Source organism: Manis javanica, chromosome 1 (genome assembly GCF_040802235.1).
Source record: "Manis javanica isolate MJ-LG chromosome 1, MJ_LKY, whole genome shotgun sequence".
Classification (NCBI taxonomy): domain Eukaryota; kingdom Metazoa; phylum Chordata; class Mammalia; order Pholidota; family Manidae; genus Manis; species Manis javanica.
This window is the reverse complement of record NC_133156.1, coordinates 57,725,669-57,746,421: the sequence shown is the minus strand read 5'-3', so window position 1 is coordinate 57,746,421 and position 20,753 is coordinate 57,725,669. Positions and strand designations below refer to the sequence as shown.

Sequence of the window (20,753 nt, the reverse complement as noted above, 5' to 3'; positions counted from 1 at the left end):
ATGTTATTTAAGTTTGTTAAAATGAAGGCATACCTGTCAAGATCTACTGATACTAATATAAAAAAAATTTTTTTTTAAGCAGAATTTAAAAATTCCTTCCAAATAAATGTTCCCTGTGTTTTCATTATGGAGAAAATCAACAAACATACTAACAAGGGAAGCAAAGGAAAATGTATGGGCTTGGAAGACCTGGGCTCCCCTTCCTGCCTTGGCCCAAGCTGTCCACCAGCCTAGACTGGTCCAGAGCATGGTGCTCGCAGAGCCCTTTCCTGTGCAAAAGTGCAGAAGCTCTAAGTGGATTGAGGCCAAGACAGTTCCAATTCAGAGACGTGTACCAAGTGCCTATTACAAGTCCAACTTCGTCCCAGTGCTTTCAACCTCACAACAACCCTGTAAGACAGATTTTATCATCCTCACTTCATAGATAAGACAATGTAGGTTAAATGTTATTCAGTGAATTGTCCCAGGTTAGGTAAGTGGGAGACCTGGACTTAAACCATGCTATTTCACCCAAGTCTAGTAGTCCCTCACTGAATTTGAAAGACTAAACCAAACTATTGTGTGGCACTGGGATCCAAATATTACTAACACAGCCACACGTAGGAATTCTTGGGGGAAAATATTACATCTATAGTTTCAGGTATGCTTATGTATTATAGGTGGAAAAGCAAAGTGGCACAAAAACTCTGAGGTCAGGGAGGACATGGCCATAGCTAATAAAATTACATGTGCACTTACACTTTGGCCAAGCAATCCCACCCCTGGGAATTTATCCCCCAGATTCCCTTCCAACAAAATAAAATATGTATGAACAAGGAAAATTTATCATTGCAAACTACTGAAAACTACCTATATGTCCCAGCATGAGAGACTGGTTGAGTAAACTATGGTACATAAACTCAATGGAGTATTAATGCAGCTGCACAAACAAAAAAGAAAGCTCTCAATGAACCGATACAGAGAGATTTCTAGGATGTATTACCAAGAGAAAGGGGGAAAAAATACAAAAGCATACACAGTATATCATCTGTTAGGCAAGAAAGAAGGAAAATTGTTAAAAATGCTTATCTGTATAAATATAAACACTGGGAGGACAAACCTTAAAACACTGAAGGGTAGGGGAACAAGACTGAAATACTAGTGATACTTCTCTGTGCCTTTTTGTATTGTTTTGACTTACAGAAGGATGTAAATACACATTTTCAAAAAATAAAATCAAATAAATAAGGCTATAAAGGGGGAACCTACAACTGAAAGCAACTGATGTAAACTTAACTAGGTCTCAAGTAAGTACCATAAACACAGTAAATTTGCTTGACTCTATGCCCAATCTCGGCAAAGTGCTATACATGAATGAAAGAACTGCAAACAACTCCCAATTTTAGTGGTTTGGCCAAAGCAATTCTGAAACGATTTGAGATTTATTTTATTTTTTCTTCTTCATGATTTTTAAATTGAGATACATCCAATAATTTTTCTTAATTGAAGGTATATTATAGAATTGAGCAAATGAGTATGCATTACTGTTGTTGGGAGCCAGGGTTCTCAAGACACACACATGTGAGATAAGGGTTGGCAAGAAAGAGATGGATGGGACTTGGAGGTATAGTATGAACTTATGATTTCTAAAGTGAGTAAGCGTGCTTATATGCACACGTACATACATATTTATATTTGTATATATGTGTGTATGCATGCATGTATTTCCTAGCTTTGTCATCCAAAAAGGCTACAAAGCAAAGTCACCTGAACAGCCGTGCCACACTGAGCACGCAGATCTCGAGCCTTCCCCACTGAAATGAACCAGGGCTCCTTGGAGAAATGGCTGGTAACACAGAGGTGTGGGGGAAATACAAGATTCATTTGAAAGACCATATTGTATCAAAAAGGAAGAATGTGACCAAAAAAATGATGGGGGAAGGTCAAAAGGGAGCAGAAGCTAGATTAAAGGGGCTCCCACTCTAAGACAACTTGAACACCAAAATAGTTTGGTACAGCAGTGTATTAAAAACCACCTGGAAAAAACAGGAAAGGGTCTATGCAAATAACAGATAAATAAATAAGAGAGAGAGAAGGTGGGGCTCTTGTTTACAGTGAGATGCCCAGGGTTGACTGACAAATGTGGAGGCGGTGGGAGAGCTAGCAAATCAGCATCTTGCAAGCACCATAGCAAAAGACTGGATCAGGCAAGAATCCTCAATGAATGCTAGATCTACAGGGAAATGGTGAAGAGCAGAGCATTTGCATGAATTAACAGGCCTCTCCACAGATTACTTATTCATTGCAAAGGAGAAAATAATACAGTAATTATACAGTAGAAAATTGGGCAACTGGGTGGGCCAACTTCACTAATAAGAGACAGAGTCCTGCACCTGCAGGTGATACCCTGGGAAGGACACCACTTCACCTCGGCAGCTTCCCAGCTGAGACTGCCAAACCTCTCAGTATAGCACAAGCAAACATCAGACAAATATGATATGAGAAGCCTTTTACTTTTAAACAGTGGGGTAGAACTATGTTCTTCAAAAATGTCAAGTCATAGAAACAAAAATGTTCCGTATTTAAAAAGGCTAATTGGATTCTATACTGGGAGATGACAATGCTATAAAGGACAACAAAACTGGAATATGGAAAGCAGATGATAGATGTATTATATGAACGTAACTTATTAAGTTGATAACTGTACTGTGATTACATCAGAGAACATCCCTATTCTTTGGAAATATACACTCAAGTATGTAGAGATACATGACACATGAAACTTAATCCCAAATCATTCAAAAAAGAAGTGTGTATGTATATAGATTGATAACAAATGGAAAAGGGAATGGAGTAAAATGTTAACAGTAAGAGAATGTGACCAAGTTCTTTGTAATATTTTAACTTTTGCAACTTTTTGAAAATCTGGAATTATTTTCAAACAGAAAATTTTTTTTTTTAGTCCATAATTCCACTTAAAATATGGAAGTAACCCCTAGCTTACATAAGAGGCCTCTGGCTTGTTGATGGTGCCAACTCCTGGCCATCACCACTTCCCATGTCCTCTCCGCAAAGCGTGCCTGAGAGTTCAGCCAAGCAGATCTAACTACTCATGGCCAGACTTGCCAGGAACCTTTTGGTCCTACATCCTGTCACGCTGGCTAAGTTTAGCTGAGGTTAGTTTCACGATGCATTACATGTGAAAGTAATCACAGTGTCATTCTTTTCATTTATTCAACAAATGTGCTTAGCACATGCCAACTTCTGGACACACTGCTGGGGATTGCACTCTCTCCAATTTGATGAAACCAAGAAATCTGGGTGTGATCCTAAACTCTTATTTTTCACAATAACTTTCAATGTGCTACCACCAGAAGCAATTGTACCCCTTAAATGCCTCCCAAATCTGACCATTTCTCTCCCTCTCTGGAGTGAATGTCTTCTCTTCATCTGCGCTTGACTCAGCCTGCAGTCCTAACTTTGCCACTGTTCTCATCTCCACATTCCATCCTGCAGCCAGAGCACTCCTTCAGAAATGTCAACCTGGTCACAACAGGTGAAGCCAGGGCCTGAGGCCTGCCTTTCCCCAGTCCTCAAGTCCATCAGCCCAAGTACATGCACACAGTTGAGAAAGGCCCTCTCCCAGGAAAGGTGAGACTGAACTATGGTGGCATGGGAACCCTCTCACTTCCCCTAGGGCTTCTACCCCCATCACCAGTGAAGACAGGCAGGCTTTCGTAGCTTCGCTCCTTTCTGATATTTACAGCCTCTCCACCTATGTCTGCTTGAATCCACTGGACCCAATCTTATTATGCTTCCTATCTCTGTTTATGTCAATCACCCCCAAAGAGGTTCAGCACATCCCCAGTCTATGCCCCTCTCCCACTGTTACGCAGCTCCTGAAACCCTTCTGTCACGCCCTCTGGAATTCCTGGCCTGTCACCAGCAAAATCCCCTAGCTCCACAATCTGTTCTACACAGCCTTCCTCTCTTGTGCCAGTGGAAATCCCCTGGCTCTCCCTTGGGGCCCTGCCTCAGTGGAAGTCCTCCTCACTGTTCAATATCTCTGGGCCTGAAAATGGGGGAGAATCCTTGTTGCTTCTCACTGCTACTTTCAAACCATTCTCTCTCCTTCCCCCTAAAACTCCCAACTTTGAATCTCATCAGGTTATGTCCCCTGCAGGCTGCCATTCTTAAATCACCTCCCTCACATATGGGCACTACTGCAGTCATGGTCACTCCTTCCAATACTACTGTCATGTTAATGATTGGAAATTTCAATAGATAAATACTAGAAATGATCTCTGCAATGCCCAGAGATCTCAGCCCCTCGAACTCTCCTCTGAAGCTGTTGTCTTCCTCAGGATCCCAGCCACTCACTCCAATGCTCATTAACTCTATAGAGTACAGTTTCTCAGCTTCAGCACTATCGACATTTGTAGGGGGCCGCCCTATCCAACTGATGACATATTGTAGGACATTTGGCAGCATACCCAACCTCTACCCTCCGGAGGCCAGTAGCATCCCTGCCCCACCAAGAACTGCCAATGACCAAAAATGTCTCTCGATGTGGCCAAACATCCAGGGGTGAGGGGCAAATGCCCCCAGTTAAGGAGCACTGCCCGAGAACTTCCCATTTACAGTAACTGAAGCCCCTCCATCGTCTCAATGCCTAGCCCCCAACTTGCTGACCACCACCCTCCCTCCCCAGCTCACTCCCGCTGGTATGCCTCCCAAAACAATCTCTCAACTCCACCAGGACCTCCACCCACAGATCCTGCCACTCTGTCACTGTCCATGCTCTCCTCCTTACCCAGTTTCATTTCCATGGTAAATTCCTATAATTGCTCCCCAGCCTCACAGAATTGCCTCGCCTTCTCTCTTCCCATTACTCCCTTCACTAAACCAATGCTCCACTCGCCCCATGCCAGCACCAGTGCTGCAGAATGCGGCTGGGTAAAAGTGCACTGCAAGTGGGCTCCCTTTCAATCCATGACCCTGCGTCCTACCAAGCTGTCACATGATATCAGCAAACCGCATGCCCCCTTTCCATTTTCTCTCCAAAATTACTATTACAAAATAGTATGTTCCTCTTCCTTCAGACTTCCAACACCTCCTCCCCAACATCAATCTCAGTTGGTGACCTCGCTACCTAGTTCCCTCAAAATAAAAAGCAAAATAATCAGAGGAGAACCACGCACTATCCTAGTCTATATTTCCATGCTCTGTCTTCTTGCCTGCTCACCATAGATAAACTGTCCGGGATGCCCTCTAAAACCAGTCCCTCCATGTATACACTAGATGTCACCCCTGATTATCTGCTTAAGAACCATGATTCTAGCGATTTTCTCTCTCTCTCCCACATCACCAAGTTTTCATCACGTATTGAATCATTCTCATCAAGGTATAAATGTGGTATTATTTCTTTCAACCTGAAAAAAATTTAAAAACCTCTTCTTGACTCACTTCTCCCATTAGCTATCTTCCTATTTGTCCCTCTTTCTGCTAAAACTCCTCATGGTAGACTACACTCACCATCTCTAATTCCACTTCTCCTATTTTCTTTTGTTTTTTTCTCTTAATGTGCATCAATTCAGGTGTTCATTCTCCTATTAATAGATCTCTAGGTTATTTTTTCTTCTTTCATATAAGTGCTGCAATGAACATACAGATCCCCTTTGATTCCTAGGGTATACAGACCTAAGAGCAGAATTGCTGGGGTTAAAGCTCATTTTCCCACCCACTGAAAAAGATCTTATCAATGACCTCCTACATTCCTAAGTTCAGTGATCAATTCTATGTCCCTATTTGATATAATTTAACAAATGACAGCATCATTTGACACTTACTTAATATATGATTTTTACTTGCAACATTGAGGATAATTCATATTCTTCCTACCTCATGTTATTCCTTCCCAGTCTCCTGGTTCTTCCCCTTCTCTCCTCACTTACCTTCATTCTCCTAGAGACCACGTGCAGTTTCATGGCTTTGAATACCCGGATATGCCAGTGATTTTCTGCCAAATCCAAATATTCTGCCCTGACTTTGGTCCTAAGCTCCAGACTCACACAACCCATTTATTAAATGCCTCCGCTTAACTCAACATGTTAAGAATGGGACCTCTGATCTTTCCCACAAGCCTGCTCTTCACACAGCCTTCCCTGCCTTCCTTGATGGCAGCTCAGTCTTCCTGCCCTTCAGGCCAAATGCCTGTAAATCACCAGGACTCCTCTCTCTCATGCCTTCCCACATCCACAAAATCATGGCTAACTCAGATTACAACAGCTTCTCAGCACTTGGGATGTTATCCTTGCCTGAGTCGCTATCATCTCTTGCCTGGATTTTTGAAATAAGCATTAGTTATTGGATGAATGAAGAAGCAATAATAATATTTGCTCTCAAGGCATTCAGTGAAAAAAAATCAATCATTTGATTATAGACTTAAAAAAATATAAGCCCCTGGTAATAAACATGCGTTCTTAAAACCAATAGCTAATATATAAAGGGTTAAAAAAGTGGTATTCTCATTAAATCAGAAACCAGTGAGAATGCCCTATATTGCTATATCACTTTAACACTCTTCTAGAAGTTCTGACGAACATTATAAAATATGAAATATAAAAAACAGAAATGAGGAAGAAATTATTTTTATTTATGAGTGACATAATTATATATCTAAAAAAACTGTAAGAATCAAATTAAGAACTCTTAGCCAGAACACAAGAACTCAGTGAAATGGCCAGATGTGAGATAAACATAAAATTCTATAGATTTCACTTCTACCAGCAAAGCCAGTCATAAGATACAACAGGAGGACAAAAATTGATCCACAATATTAAGGGAAAAAAAGTAAACACAGAAAAATAAAAAACATATTATCAAATACCATGTAGAAACAAATGAACAAATATAGCAAAAGGAGAAATGCTTAGGATATGATATTAAGTATAAAACCTGTATATAAAACCACATGGGGATGATATACATACATGTATATATACACAGATTAGACATTCACTCCAACAGAACAAAATCTGAAAGGGATTGTACCAAAATAACAATCATTACCTCTTAATTTTAGTAGGTAATTTTAATTTTCTTTACACTGTATTTCCCAGATTTTCTACCATCATCACGTAAGAGCTTTATATGAAAAGTTTTGGTTTTCTGCAAGGTATTATTTAAACCACGGCACCTATTTTGAAGCTTAGATAAAAGTATTTATAATAATCAGCTTCTGAATCTGTCAGGGATAAATTTTTATAAAACCAGTATTTAACTGCAGACAAGTGTCTGTTAGCTCTCTCAGAAATGAATCACTGAAAATTCATTAAGGTTAAACCTGAAAAAGATGAGATTGTTATTTGTGGATGCAAAGAAATATGTGAATAAACAGTATGTTCATGCACTATTTCTATTAAGGTATGTGTTATGTGTTGTGGTGTACATAGTCAATGTTAAAAAGGGAAACTGGACAATGTTAGTGGCATAAAGCGACACCAGAAAAACCTTGAATCCGTAGGACATCACTGTTCCTTTAGGAACTGAATCTCTGAATCTGGCCCTAACAGCCCTGAACATGCCAAGTGAAGTATCTCTGACCCACCAGCCACCCAGAAAACTAGCAGCACAAGCATGTCAACCATTTTTCAAGCTGACTGTGATTATTTTTCTGGGTGATCGGTTTCAGGAGGCTTTTTAATTCAATCTATGATCACAGTTAGGCCTCCATAATAATCAACTTAATTCTACCATTGTATAAAGCTCTGCCTCACAGACAGGTACCTGCTAGAGAAAGAAGAAAGACAGCAAAAGCAAGAACACTTGGGAAATGAAGTGCTCTGGTTAAATTAACATGTTCTTTAATTGTTTTAAAATCCTTTTAATTCAAGCCTGAGTTATGTGCCCAGGTTTGCCATCTAACTGAAGATCACTGACACTAAGCTGAAAGACCCAGGAGCGTGCAGGGTTCAAGATGCACCCACACACCCATTCCTTCCCCAAGCTGTAGAGGGGGCAGGGACAGGGACCGAGCTGAGGGCCACACTGTGAGACTGCCATCAACACAGTAACATGATGATATCAATTTTGTTGTTGTTTTGCCTAATAATGAAGGCATCTAAGAAGCTGAAAGTTCAAGTTAGCTGTGTCTTTACCAAATATTTATCCCAGGACAGTAGAAGACATTTTTAGGCACTGCAGTAATAACATAAAAGTAGTTTGCTAAAGGATCTCACTGACAAAAATACTTGGATGTAAGGGGGAAAATGACTTTGAATAATAGCAATGCTTCCATGAAAAGTCTTGTTATTTAATCATGTCCTTATTAAAAACTCAAAATACTATTTTGAATGTATTAAACAGAACTGACCGCTTGCATTATTAAGTCACAGCAAACCGGTAGCATGATAGTAGGTTTTCACAGTTTTTTCCTTTTCTAATTAGCTATTCTACTTTTGGGGTGATTTAAATTCAATGTCATATTAGCACATTTTTTAAGATTCATGGGTATAGTCAGGAGTTGAAGAAAACTGGATTTTCTTCAAACTAGACTATTTCTAGTTTGTTTTGGACTATCATTTCTTTAAAAACCTAGAATTTCCCCTCTTTACAAGTCAAAACATCTCAAAATCCAATTTTAGTGTTACCGTAAATGCCAGCATATAACACAATAAGGAATCACTGTATTTTTCCATGAGGAAGAACAAATAGGAGCATCAGGTTGTCTGACCTGGCACCACAGAATCTCAGTAGGTCAGTTCATCAATCATTTGACAGTGATTTATGGAGTAGCTGCTCCATGTGAGGCACTGTGCTAGGTACCACACTGCAGCTGTGACTGCAACCGCACCTTTCCTGTGTCTCATCTTGTGGATGCACAAGCATAAATCTGATTTACCTCTTTCATATGACAAATATCTCATCAGATAGCCAAGTCAATGCCATTCACTTAAGCTTTTGCTCTGCACGAAGTTAGCATCAAAGAGACAGAAGGGTGGATTCTCCTACATCATATTTTCATTCATTTATCCCATAAATATGAATTATAGTAATAACACTTCAAGGGACCATTATTTTCACAGGTATATTAAAAGGAAGCTTTCACATCCCTGCCTTTTTTTGCCCAGTTTCCCAAAATCTACCTGTCAAGACACGAGCACACCTCCAGGCTCTGACAAATACAGCCAGTGCCCATCACCCAAACACTTCTGGAAGACACTGCCAGCTGCAGCCTTTCTGCACCTGGCCTTACATTCTCCCTTGTGTAGCATTCAGAATTCTCTATCTGGTGTATCTGCCATGCTCAACTAGGGAAAGAGCAGAAGTGTGACTCCCTACAGGTTGTTTAATTTACTTTGGGACAAAAACAGGACACTTTTTATCCTGTATACAGGTCCATTCTTCTGATTATATGAATCCTACCTTGACAGGCAGTACTCAAAGAGCAAGCTGGGCTAATGATGAGAATCACCTCCTATGCTCTCCTATGCCCTAGAAAGGTTTGTTTATTCCCTTTGTTAAAACTAAAATGACATTTCTCAATTACCAACTCACTCATTTCTCCTTACTTACCTTTCCCTTGAGAAGAAGTTGTGCATGAGTCAGTTAACCTGGTTCCATGTGACCGCAGCTGAAGAAAACATGGAAATTCTACTTCACAATATCTTTTAATATTTTAAGCTATCAATGAGCAGACCAGACTTTCCTTCTCAGTTAAGCTAAGCACTTGATAAAAACTTACATCTTTTCCCAGCACTCTGAGTTCAAACTGTGTCTCCTTGAAGTGAACCTTTGTAATCCGGGGCCTGGAAAACAAAGTAGATGGTGGTGGTGGTGCTGTTTCTAAGAATTAATCTTTGAGAAGTTCTGAGAAGTAGCCAGTGGAAAACAGTTGGTCATACTGGCTCCTTCATATACTGCTACAATGATTACAGAGGGTTCCTTGTAAGTCCTTTGCTCCGGACACCTTCCTAAACAAAACTCCATTCTCATTCTCCTGTGCTTTGCCCATCAGTACAGACAAGCTTGGAATCACCTAAAGCACCGCTTTCCAGACACAGTATAGTGCCATAGGCTACCAAATCTCTCAGATCCTCCCCCAGTTAGAGTTAGAATTAATCTCTCATTACATGGACCCAGAGCAGTAGTCCTGGGTCCACGGGCTACCAGCACACACTGAAACAAGTAGGAAATCCTACTACTTATAACTACCATGGACAAGAGAGTCCAGAATCACAGTACCTGAAGTTTACAGAGAAAAAATATGTATCTCTGAGATGCACTGGGAGAAAACTTATACCCAGTTCCACTCATTTGTTTACCATCCACTGGAAACATACCTGTTTTCTTTTCTCCAGCCCCTTCATTGACACACAAGCCCCACAAGCCCAATACATACAGTGTGTAACTTTAATACCAACTCTGCCCTCAAGTTACACTTACCAGAAATACTTTCCCACTTGTTTTTTATTCTTGTAGACGACAACACCAACTGGAGTTAATCCTAAGAAATATTCAGATTTGTTTTCTCCCTGCAAAAGCATACACCTATAAACATGAATTTATTCATGTAAAAGCTCCATGTCAAGCTACAACTGGCCATACAACCACACTTTGTTGCATTAATATTGAACTTAGTTTTTGAAAGACATCTTGCTGCTCATTTTTTCAGTTTAAGAAAAATTTTCTTAGTTATTCATATGTGTAACTTCAGTTCATTACAAGAGCCTGGACTACCAACTAGGCTACTAACTGACTCACCCCATGTTGCTTCTTCAGGGGTATTCAACACTAGCTATGCCTCAGAAAACTGAAATCACCAGGCAGCTTAAAGTGCTGATGCCTGGACGCTACCAAAACCAGTTAAATCGTAGTCTATAATGAAGTGCCCCAGGTTATCAAAGATGCATAAAACCCCAGGTATTCTCCTGCACAGCCAAGGACTGAGGCCCACTGGTTTTGATCAAGGTTCCCTTCCAAGGGCTCATGTTAATCATAACTCTCTGATGAGGACAATCACGAGGCTGGGTTCACTACCACCTCCTCTCCAGAAAGTTCAGGCAGCAGCCTGCACGCACTGGGATTTTCTGAGTTCTCTGTCTTACTCCCTCCTAACGCATTTGTGACTTTAAGACTGCTCAAAAATTTAAAAATACAATCTCTTCCAGTAAAGACTGGAGACCCATTATTTTCAGATAATGATAAATCCCAATTAAGAAAATGGGATTCTGAAATTAAAAAGTCACAAAAAGAGTGGGTACCAAGAAGGTGCACAGAAACTGTCCATTTGTATTAATCTTACTTCTATTCTGAAGTCAAATAATAGCCTGCAAAGTCATAGTCCCAAGGAAATAAAACAACTAAGATATTTTGGAATACCAGCTGTTGCCCACTCTCAGTTCAAAAACTTGATGTTAAAGGAATGTATGGTAGATTCTAATGAATCCAGTTCATTTGCCATAAATTCCCACCAACCACAAAAGTGTGTGTAAATTAGGGTAAACATTACACAAATGCAGAAGACTCTCTCTTTATACATCTACTGTAAAATATTTTTTAAAAACCTAAAAACCTAACAAGATTAAAGTGGCTATAAAGGAAAAAAGATAACAATTCCATAAAGTTTTACAGGTGTTCTTAAAGGACAGTAGTGTGGAGCATTTAATGATGTAATGAGATTGGAATCTAATATATCAGGGTACTACTTCCCCAAAATATGTAACTTTTATTGCCACAGTAACAGTATACCTAGAGTTGCTCCTAACTCTTTACAAATAATATGAAGTGATTTCTTATTTTAGGACACTCTAATGAGCAAAAGACATATTACAAAATGAGTGCATGAATGGATTATTTGCATTACAGTAAGTTTTATCAGGGTTCCTTAAAAATTGAGTTCCATAATGCAATTGGTAAACATTCAGTCCATATATAATCTTTAGCAATTCATTTTGTGTCAAGAATAAGGCAGGTAGTCATTTTCTCAAATAATCAGCTTGGACTATTTTACTAAATTTTTATAAAATGAAAGGCAAGGACACTTCAGTCTCAATTGGTAACTTCAGGGAAGTGGCTCAAAGGTTAGCACCTGGATGGAGAACATTCAACATAGATTTAGTGTAATTGCTCACTGACTATATTCGGCAAGTTTTCATCAGACACTAGAGAAAATCTGCAAGAATATTTCTATTAATGCAGTGGTGATAACTACAATAAGCAGTAACCCTAATATTGACATGCAACATAGTAGCCCCAATAGGTGCACCTATGCTGTTGTCTAAAGCCTACTTTACTTGGCAAGTGATTTTATGTTTTTTCAGCCATAAAATCTATTTTTGGAAAATCCTCCTGTTTTCTGTTTAGTACAATCAATTATAGACCAATTTTATGTTGCTTTGATGTTTAGCTAAGCCCTTTGGAGCTGTTATCCAGATTGCATTTTCAAGCCCAGTTAATTGTTTTCTACACATGGAAATATAATCTCAGACTTTTATGCAAAACTCATTAGGGTTTAACCCACACAAGAGATGCTTTGTGTTCAAATAACACAGATGAAAAAGTATCATCTGCTGGCTGAACAACAGGACAACAGCTTTCCGTTGGAAGTTTTAGTGACTTTTAAAGAAAAATGTCATCAGCTTAAAATATTTTGTGTTAATTAAATGTTACTCACATAGACGGGATGGAGGTCAACACCATACATCTCCAGGGATTTGGCAGTCCTCAGGTAATTTAGCTCTGCTTCAGAAGGAGCCTGACCCCTACACATCAGCATAAAAACAAAGCCTCACTTTACCAATAGCCACTGTACTTACAGGGACTGTAAACCATCTCCTGCATGACCCCTGGAAAAGTCAGTAATCCTCCGTGCTAGTACAAGCATAAGTCTTTGTCTCAAGAAGGCCCTTACCTTGCTGGTGACAAAATTTCATACCCTATGATGATACTTGCATTAGGTCAATTTCACTTACCAAAGCTATTGTCGCTCATGATAGCCAACCCCAATGTCCCAGCATATATTTAAAATTCTCAGTTTCAGAAACCCCAAAGAGATTATTGAGAATATAAACACTCAAACTAAAAAGCATACCCTTTACAATGAGCAAGATGTCTCCATGCACCAGCAGCTCTGTACCAGGAAGGAAGCAATGAGAGCAGGGAAGCGGAGGGAGAAGAAGAGGGGCTCCCCACCACCCAACTGGGATCCTCATCAGCTTCTGAGCACATGTGTAGATTGCAAATGCGTTCATTAGTATTTAAAAATTGCAAAAATACTTGTCATTTTCTTAATACAAAGTACAGATATCTTCCCAAAATCATCACTGGTGATAATATACAGGAAACAGCATTCATTCCTAACAAGGGTGAGCATCTGCCAGGAATCTCCATAGATAACTAGAAGAGAGAGAGAGAGAGACAGAGAGAGACAGAGAGAGAGAGAGAGTGTGTGTGTGTGTGTGTGTAAGAGAGAAAAGAGATTTTTAATGTTATGGATTTTTACAAATTATAAAATCCCTCTTTGATGCATTCCCATATTTCAGCTATGGTGCCCTGGAAAACCCAGCGATATACCATGCTTTTGAAATCTATGAAGAATGCTCATCACAGATTAGACACAGTGAAGCTACCAAATCTTAACCAAGCTTGATTTCCTTAGAAATAATAGTAACACTGTCAACACCATGGCACAAAACATATTAAGGTCCTTCACCCAGAGCTCCTTGATAATTTCAAAATATAATTATACTTTGAAACTCCTAGTTCCTGAGAATTAGTACTCTCAGAATGTGCCCCAAACACTGCCCTTCATAATGTTATAACAGGCACTTTTGGAATATCCACTTCAGCGAAACCTTAGAGTGAGGACTCTGCAATCAGGCTGGAGGGCATCGTGGCGCATGCTAATACATCACGAGAGCTTGATCTCTCTGATCGCAGTGCAGCAACTGACTTTTGCTACTACTCACTGAAACGGATCCTTCAGGCAAACATTTTTTGTTGACCAGATTAATTCTACATTTTTTTCTTAACTGTAAAAGATCTGAAACCATGCAAATTCAAGAGGGAATGTTACGTAAGACGCAATAAAGCAAAGTTAATCGGTATAAAGGATTTAACCAAAATAACTATAATTAAATTATAGTTTCAATGCTGCAGGCCATTAATTGAAAATCCTACTAGAGAAGCATGTATATTCTCAGAAGTGCATGTGGTGTTAACATAATACCCTCTGAGGCTCCACACCTGGAAGTGTCATCATGACTTCCAGATTCCTTGCTATAGCTGAACAGGATTTTGCTTAAAACTGAAATATTTACATACCTAAGATGAAGAAAATCCAGAATATATTTAGGATTTTGTGGTTTCAAAATATATTTATATAGTTAAAAATAATAATTTCACAAGGTACTAGTGACTAAAAAAAAAGATTATGCAGTATATACAAAATGATACTATTTATGTAAAATCATACACACATAAAAGTATACAAAGTAAATTTTCTCTATGGGATATTATGTAGAGAGAGTGGTCTGCAGGGCCATTAACCAAAAATATGTTGAATTTAAGTACAGAGATTTACCCTCTCCTTTGGCTTTTTAAATTGTTTGGGTTTTCTATGAGCATTTTAGTGTTACAAGCAGGAAAAACTTTAAAAAGAAAAGAATGCTAGAATGTTCAAGGCACACATGAAGGATTTATTATTCTAAAAACTTTTCTTAAGTCTGCCATTAGCATAAGATGATGGTTGACAGATGATGCAACATAAGACATGATTCTTTCTTCCAGCTTTTGAGATACCATTGGCATATAATACCATGAATCTAAGGCGTAAAATGTGTTGATTTGACACACTTACATATTGCAAAATGATTACTACTATAGCTTTAGCTAACACCTTCATCTTGTCACATAGCCACCATTTCTTATTTGTGGTAAGAACATTTAAGATCTACTCTTACCAACGTTAAAGTACATGGACAGACCTTGAGGGCACTATGCTGAGTGGGTAAGTCTGAGAAAGACAAACACTGAATGGTGTTAAATTATATGTGGAACCTAAAAAAGCCAACTTGAAGAAACAGAGACTAGAACGGTAGTTACCAGGGGCTGGGGGTGGGGCAAGTGGGGAGATGCTGGTCAGGACATAAGCTTCTACTTGTAAGATGAATGAAGTCCTGGGGATCTGATGTACAGCACATTGATTATAGTTAATAAAATGTGATTCTTACATCAGAGTTTTATGAATCCTTTCTATGGCTTCCTCGAGTTCCTCCTTCTGATCAGGAACGAACCGGTACTCTGACACATACCCCGCAGTATGCTTATAAGGGTCGTAATCTCCAAGTTCAGCTAAAAAAGAAAGAAACTAATTTTTTTCCATTTTAGGAAAACTTTGCTTAAAAGTATTACTAAAAATACAGGAAATAAAATTATTCCTATAATGAATATTTTCTTCATATGCCTTAAATTCATATAAAAGAAACTGATTTTAGTAAAAAAACAACTTTGGTGAATATATATGGATGGTATAAAAACCCTGTCTTAAAAACATAAGTTCCTTATTTTTGCTTTCTGGAAAACTGTAATTAGCATTTCCATTTCAATCTTATCAGTTTATATGAAATAAAATGTTGTAAACAGAATTCAGAGTACATATATTGGAAATGCTATAGGTGAGAAATAAACATTACCCCAATACATCCTCTCAGACAATGACACTAAGAGATAGAGCATTGATTCAAAACACATATGCCCCAAATACTGGTCATGGAACTGTAATACAGTGCTGCACATAACCCCATTACAGTTTACACAAAGAAGCAAAATGAAACCTGAAAGAAAGCTCACTATATAATGCTTGTAAAAATTCTCCTCCCTAGGCTAATCCACCTTCCAAGCCTAACCCAGTTCATCTATGTGACATTTTCCTGGTATGTTTTTTCTAGACTATTTCCAGTCTCCAGTACCACAGAGACAAGGGAAGTGCTGTCTCATTGCTCCCACACCAAGCTTGATTCTTAAGAGGAAACAGCTTCAGCCTCCAAAATGACCATATAACCTGGAGCTGCCCCGCCACCAGCCACCATGATGATGCCATGAGCGGAAGCACAATGCGTAACCAAACATAAGCCACACTCAGAACTGGTGTTGGCACCTGACCAAACAGAGCTTTTATGACAGCTGCCTGGGAGCATGTGATCTCTGAAACGTAACAGCTTCAGGGGATCAATGAACTCGGGTGGGATGCAGAACAGAACAGATTTTCAGACCCTCCACGTAACTGAGCATCATGTTATTCCTGTAACTAAACTTCAGGTGACCCATTACAAGGGATATGTAACTGGCTTCATTTTTACTTCTTCTGAAGGGACACTGACTAAACTTGAATTCTCACTACATGGAATTTTATTTTTTAGCAAAATGTCATTTGATTACCAGAATTTTAGTATATACACTTCCTAAAAAAGAAAAATTCAAACGTTTTCTCAAGACATCTGAAGCAAACTCGCTTAAGGAAAACCTACACTGGATGACATAGGCTCCCAGCTGAGCAGCAGTGTTGACAGGGCAAGGCAGCCGGCCCTGAAGGACATCTTGCTTCACCTGCAAGAAAAACTGATACCTAAAAGAGAAAAGGAAAAAAAATGTTTAATGATATCTTCTACTACCCAGACCTGAAGTTTCAAACCCTTATAATCAAGGTAACAACTAATCACCATTAATGAAAATAAAGCCAGGTTTGGCTCTTTTGTGAGGGGCTGCGGACTGAACAAAGACTATTTAAGCACACTGTACAGAGGCCGTAGAGGGAAGCGGCTGAAAAGCACAGGCTCTCCAGCTAGATGGGCTGGATGGCTCCCCTGCTCTGGTACTCACTAGCTCGGTGGCCTTGGCAGCTCCAGACCTCTCCAACAGCCTGTCTCCTCACCTGCAGAGCTGGGTGGTAAAGTTTCCTCACCTCGTAAGGCTGCTGGGAGGTTATACGTGAGCTCTTCTTACCAATCTCATGACTGCCTCTGCCGTTATCACTAAGACTGCTCATCCCGACAGAAACAAACTGTAGGGACCCAACCCATGTGATATGTGTTATCTAAAGGGTCTAAAATCTTAGAAACAGGACAAAAAGGTCATTACAGTGTAGTTCCATCAATCCTCTCACAGATTAAGACCCTGATATTACCTACATGGCTTTGCTCATTCCATATGCCTAAAGAAAACCTGTTACAATAGGAGTACCACACACTGCTGTAAACATGGTAAATACAGTAACTCATTATAAGTATTTTACATACAGTAACTTATGTAAGACTTTAAAATGATGTCAGTACTATTATTATCTCCATTGTACAGATAAAGAAACTAACAGACACAAAGAGATGAACTAACTTGTTTAAGATCTCACAACTAGTTAGGTAGCACAGCCAGAACAGGAAGCCAGGCAATCAGACCCTAGAATTCTCTTAATCTGGATGCTATGCAACTTTGGCTTTTCCCTACTGTTCAGTCTCTCTGCTAGCGGGGTGAGAGAGGCCAAAGGTTTATGAACCAATCAATGAACCACTGACACCATATTTGGCCATCACCACTTACACACATACTCTCTCTTTTTCTTTTTCTTTCTCTCTCACTCACACAAACACACACATACTTCAGGTTGTCCTTTGTGATTGTGATTTCTCTTTCTTTGCAAAGTGACTCTTGTCACTGGGAAGGCCCCCCACCAAAGAAAAAGCAAAGAAAATTAATTATTAAAATCAGCTGTGATAAGCTTCGCTTCTCCAAATGCTCACAACCAAAGCCTTTAGAGAGGGAATCTGAACATTAGACTGCTACTCTGATTGTTTCTAGAAGACTGATACCAACTTTGATTGCACCCACAGGCGTAAGCAAAAATCTGCTAACACCCTGTGTTTTTCCACTTACCATTTTAGTAAATGTTGCCAAGGTGTCCAATCTTTCAAGTAAGAGAAACCTAGAAACAACATGTAACCCCCTGGACCCACATTCAGTCACTAAACCTGCTATTTCTTGGAATCCATACACTTCTCTCCAGCTCCTAGTCCAGGTCGCTATCATTGGATTTCTAAAACCATCACTGCTCTGCCATCATTCATATTTATCTCCCTTCCAAACAACCTTCTCAAGAGGTAAATAGGATTTGTAGGAGGTAAATAGGACCACATCACTACCTTGATTAAAACAAACCTTAAAAAGACTTTGCTTTCCAGTAAAACAGAGAGAAGACGAGTAGTGACTCTATGGCATCTTACTACGCTGATGGACAGTGACTGTAATGGGGTATGTGGTGGGGACTTGATAATGAGGGAGTCTAGTAACCATAATGCTGTTTATGTAATTGTACATTAATGATAGCAAAAAAAAAACCCTAAATATAAATAAATCTAAAATATCAACCTGTTAATGTAATAAAGTAATATCTTTTAATTATTTAATTTCAAATAAATGTTGATAACTTTAATATAAAAAAAAGACTTTGCCTTCAGAATAAAGTTTAATGATGAGAGCTTATAAATAGAGCTTATAAGACTTTTGCTTATTTCTGGAGCCAGATTTCTTGCCATTCACCAATGCCTACTTCCACTCTGTCACTTGCATTCACTTTTCCAGCCCTACTTAACTACTTTACATTCTGTTAATGCTCATGCTCGGTGGAAAGTTGTGTTCAGTAACACTCTTCTTTCTCTGTTGTTAACTTAGGATATCTCTTCCTGAAGTGTATTTTTTTTGGAAATGGGTCACATATGTGTCTTACTCTATTAAGACTTTTATAACATCTGACTGAATAGTCAAATCCTTTACCAAATACAGAAACTGAGGGACCTAATCCCACAGAGTTTGCTTCAAAGATATAGGGGGGAAAAAACAGAAGGAGATGAAAAAGCAAGACAGCTGAAGCAGAGACAAACAGATACAAAGAAACAGGAACCGCATCCCATGGTGGCTGTATTCTCACAGCACCAGGCTCAGGACACAGCAACTGCTCAGTAAAGAGTTGTTGACTTAATGGATGGACTGTTAATGAATAGGTAGACAGATGAATAAAAATGGAAAAACTGAACATTCTTTGCTGTCTCAGAAATTTATGAAGAAGGACATGTATTCAAATCTCCCCAGACAGCCTGCCTTTTAAAGACAGCAGAAATCTTTAAGTCATTGCATAAAAAAACTACTAAAATGAAAGACGACAACTATTTTTAATTAAGAGTTTAATCTTTACTAGAGTATCATATTAATTTTATAAAAGAGAAAATTATGATGCAATAAAATCATATTTTTATATGCTAAACAAACACATTGTATCTCTGGATGTATTTTTAATTCCCTGAATATAGCTTATTTTGTCCATTTTATGAGACTTCCAGGACAATTTAGTATTTTATTTACAGTACAGACTAAGAATTGCTGGGTCCTTCCTTCCATGTCATTCTGATTAGGATTATTAATGGATGACTGAGTCCTCATTTATCTCTGGTTTTAATTGGGATGACTACATTCTAGTTTGCCTAAGACAGTTCTATTTTATACCTGTTGTGCATGCCCAATTATTAATAACTCTCCTCAGCATTCTCCAAAGTGTCAGGATTTGGGCAATAAATTATGTTGTGACCCTAGTTATATTGTATCCCTATTGCAGAACAAAGATGCTGATTAAAAAATGATCCACTTGAGAACCAAGATGGCGGTGTGAGTAGAGCAGCAGAAATCTCCTCCCAAAACCATATATATTTTTGAAAATACAACAAATACAACTAATCGTAAAAGAGAGACCAGAAGACACAGGACAACAGCCAGACTACATCCACACCCACGAGAACCCAGCACCTTGCGAAGGGGGTAAGAGACAAGCCACGGCCCAGCGGGACCTGAGCACCCCTCACCCCAGCTCCCAGCAGGAGGAGAGGAGTCGGAGCGGGGAGGGAGAGGGATCCCAGGACTGCTAATCACCCAGCCCTAGCCATCCGCACCAGAGCACAGACACAGTGCGTGCGTGGGGTACTGGAAACTAGGGAAACAGGACAGTAAGACCTGTAAGCGGGTCCCTGCAGCCAACGCACCTGGGACAAAGAAAAGCAAGTGCTTTTTGAAAGTCTTAAAAGGACAGGGACCCAGCAGCTGGACAGAAGCGCCCTGGGACACTTAGCCCAGCAGCGCAAATTCTGGGGAACTCTGGGCACCTGAACCCCTGCAGCGCAGCTCGGAGGCCCCTCATGGAGATAAACAGCCTCCCAGCCGCTCCCCCTCCAACGTGGCTCCACTATATTGGAGCAGCAGCCCGAGGCAGGTCACAACCACAGCAACAGCGGAGCTAAACTCCATAGCGGCCGGGCAAGAATCAGAAGCCCTGTCTGCACGCAGCTGCCCAGCAGAAGCCGCTAGAGGTCGCTGTTCTCCCAGGAGAGGAAGGCCATAAACTGGCAAGAAGGGACTTTCTCTTACCCAACACACGTGCCAGCTCCCCACAAATATATCTATTGCCATGAAAAGGCAGAAGAAATTGATACAGACCAAGATCACAGATGCAAACCCTGAGAAGGAGATAGACCTAACCAGTCTTTCTGAAAAAGAATTAAAAATAAAGCTCATAACCATGCTGATGGAGATGCAGAGAAATATGCAAGAGCTAAGGGATGAAGTCCGGAGGGAGATTACAGATGTCTGGAGGGAGATTACAGAAATGAAAAATCTCTGGAAGGATTTATAAACAGAATGGATAAGATGCAAGAGGCCATTGATGGAATAGAAACCAG

The 20,753-nt window shown here is 39.6% G+C and overlaps 1 protein-coding gene across 4 annotated transcripts in view; it reads right to left on the bottom strand.

Annotated features, from left to right (window-relative positions):
- Nucleotides 1-20,753, bottom strand: part of EPB41L4A (erythrocyte membrane protein band 4.1 like 4A) — a 268,086-nt gene that overhangs the window by 83,791 nt on the left and 163,542 nt on the right. For all 4 annotated transcript variants that reach the window (XM_073232978.1, XM_073232972.1, XM_036995150.2 and 1 more), the window contains exons 6-10: nucleotides 16,509-16,606; nucleotides 15,213-15,333; nucleotides 12,656-12,743; nucleotides 10,426-10,514; nucleotides 9,725-9,788 (exon numbers count right to left, since the gene is read on the bottom strand). In XM_073232978.1, the coding sequence (XP_073089079.1) occupies nucleotides 9,725-9,788; nucleotides 10,426-10,514; nucleotides 12,656-12,743; nucleotides 15,213-15,333; nucleotides 16,509-16,606 (460 nt within the window). The remainder of the gene's footprint in view (nucleotides 1-9,724; nucleotides 9,789-10,425; nucleotides 10,515-12,655; nucleotides 12,744-15,212; nucleotides 15,334-16,508; nucleotides 16,607-20,753) is intronic.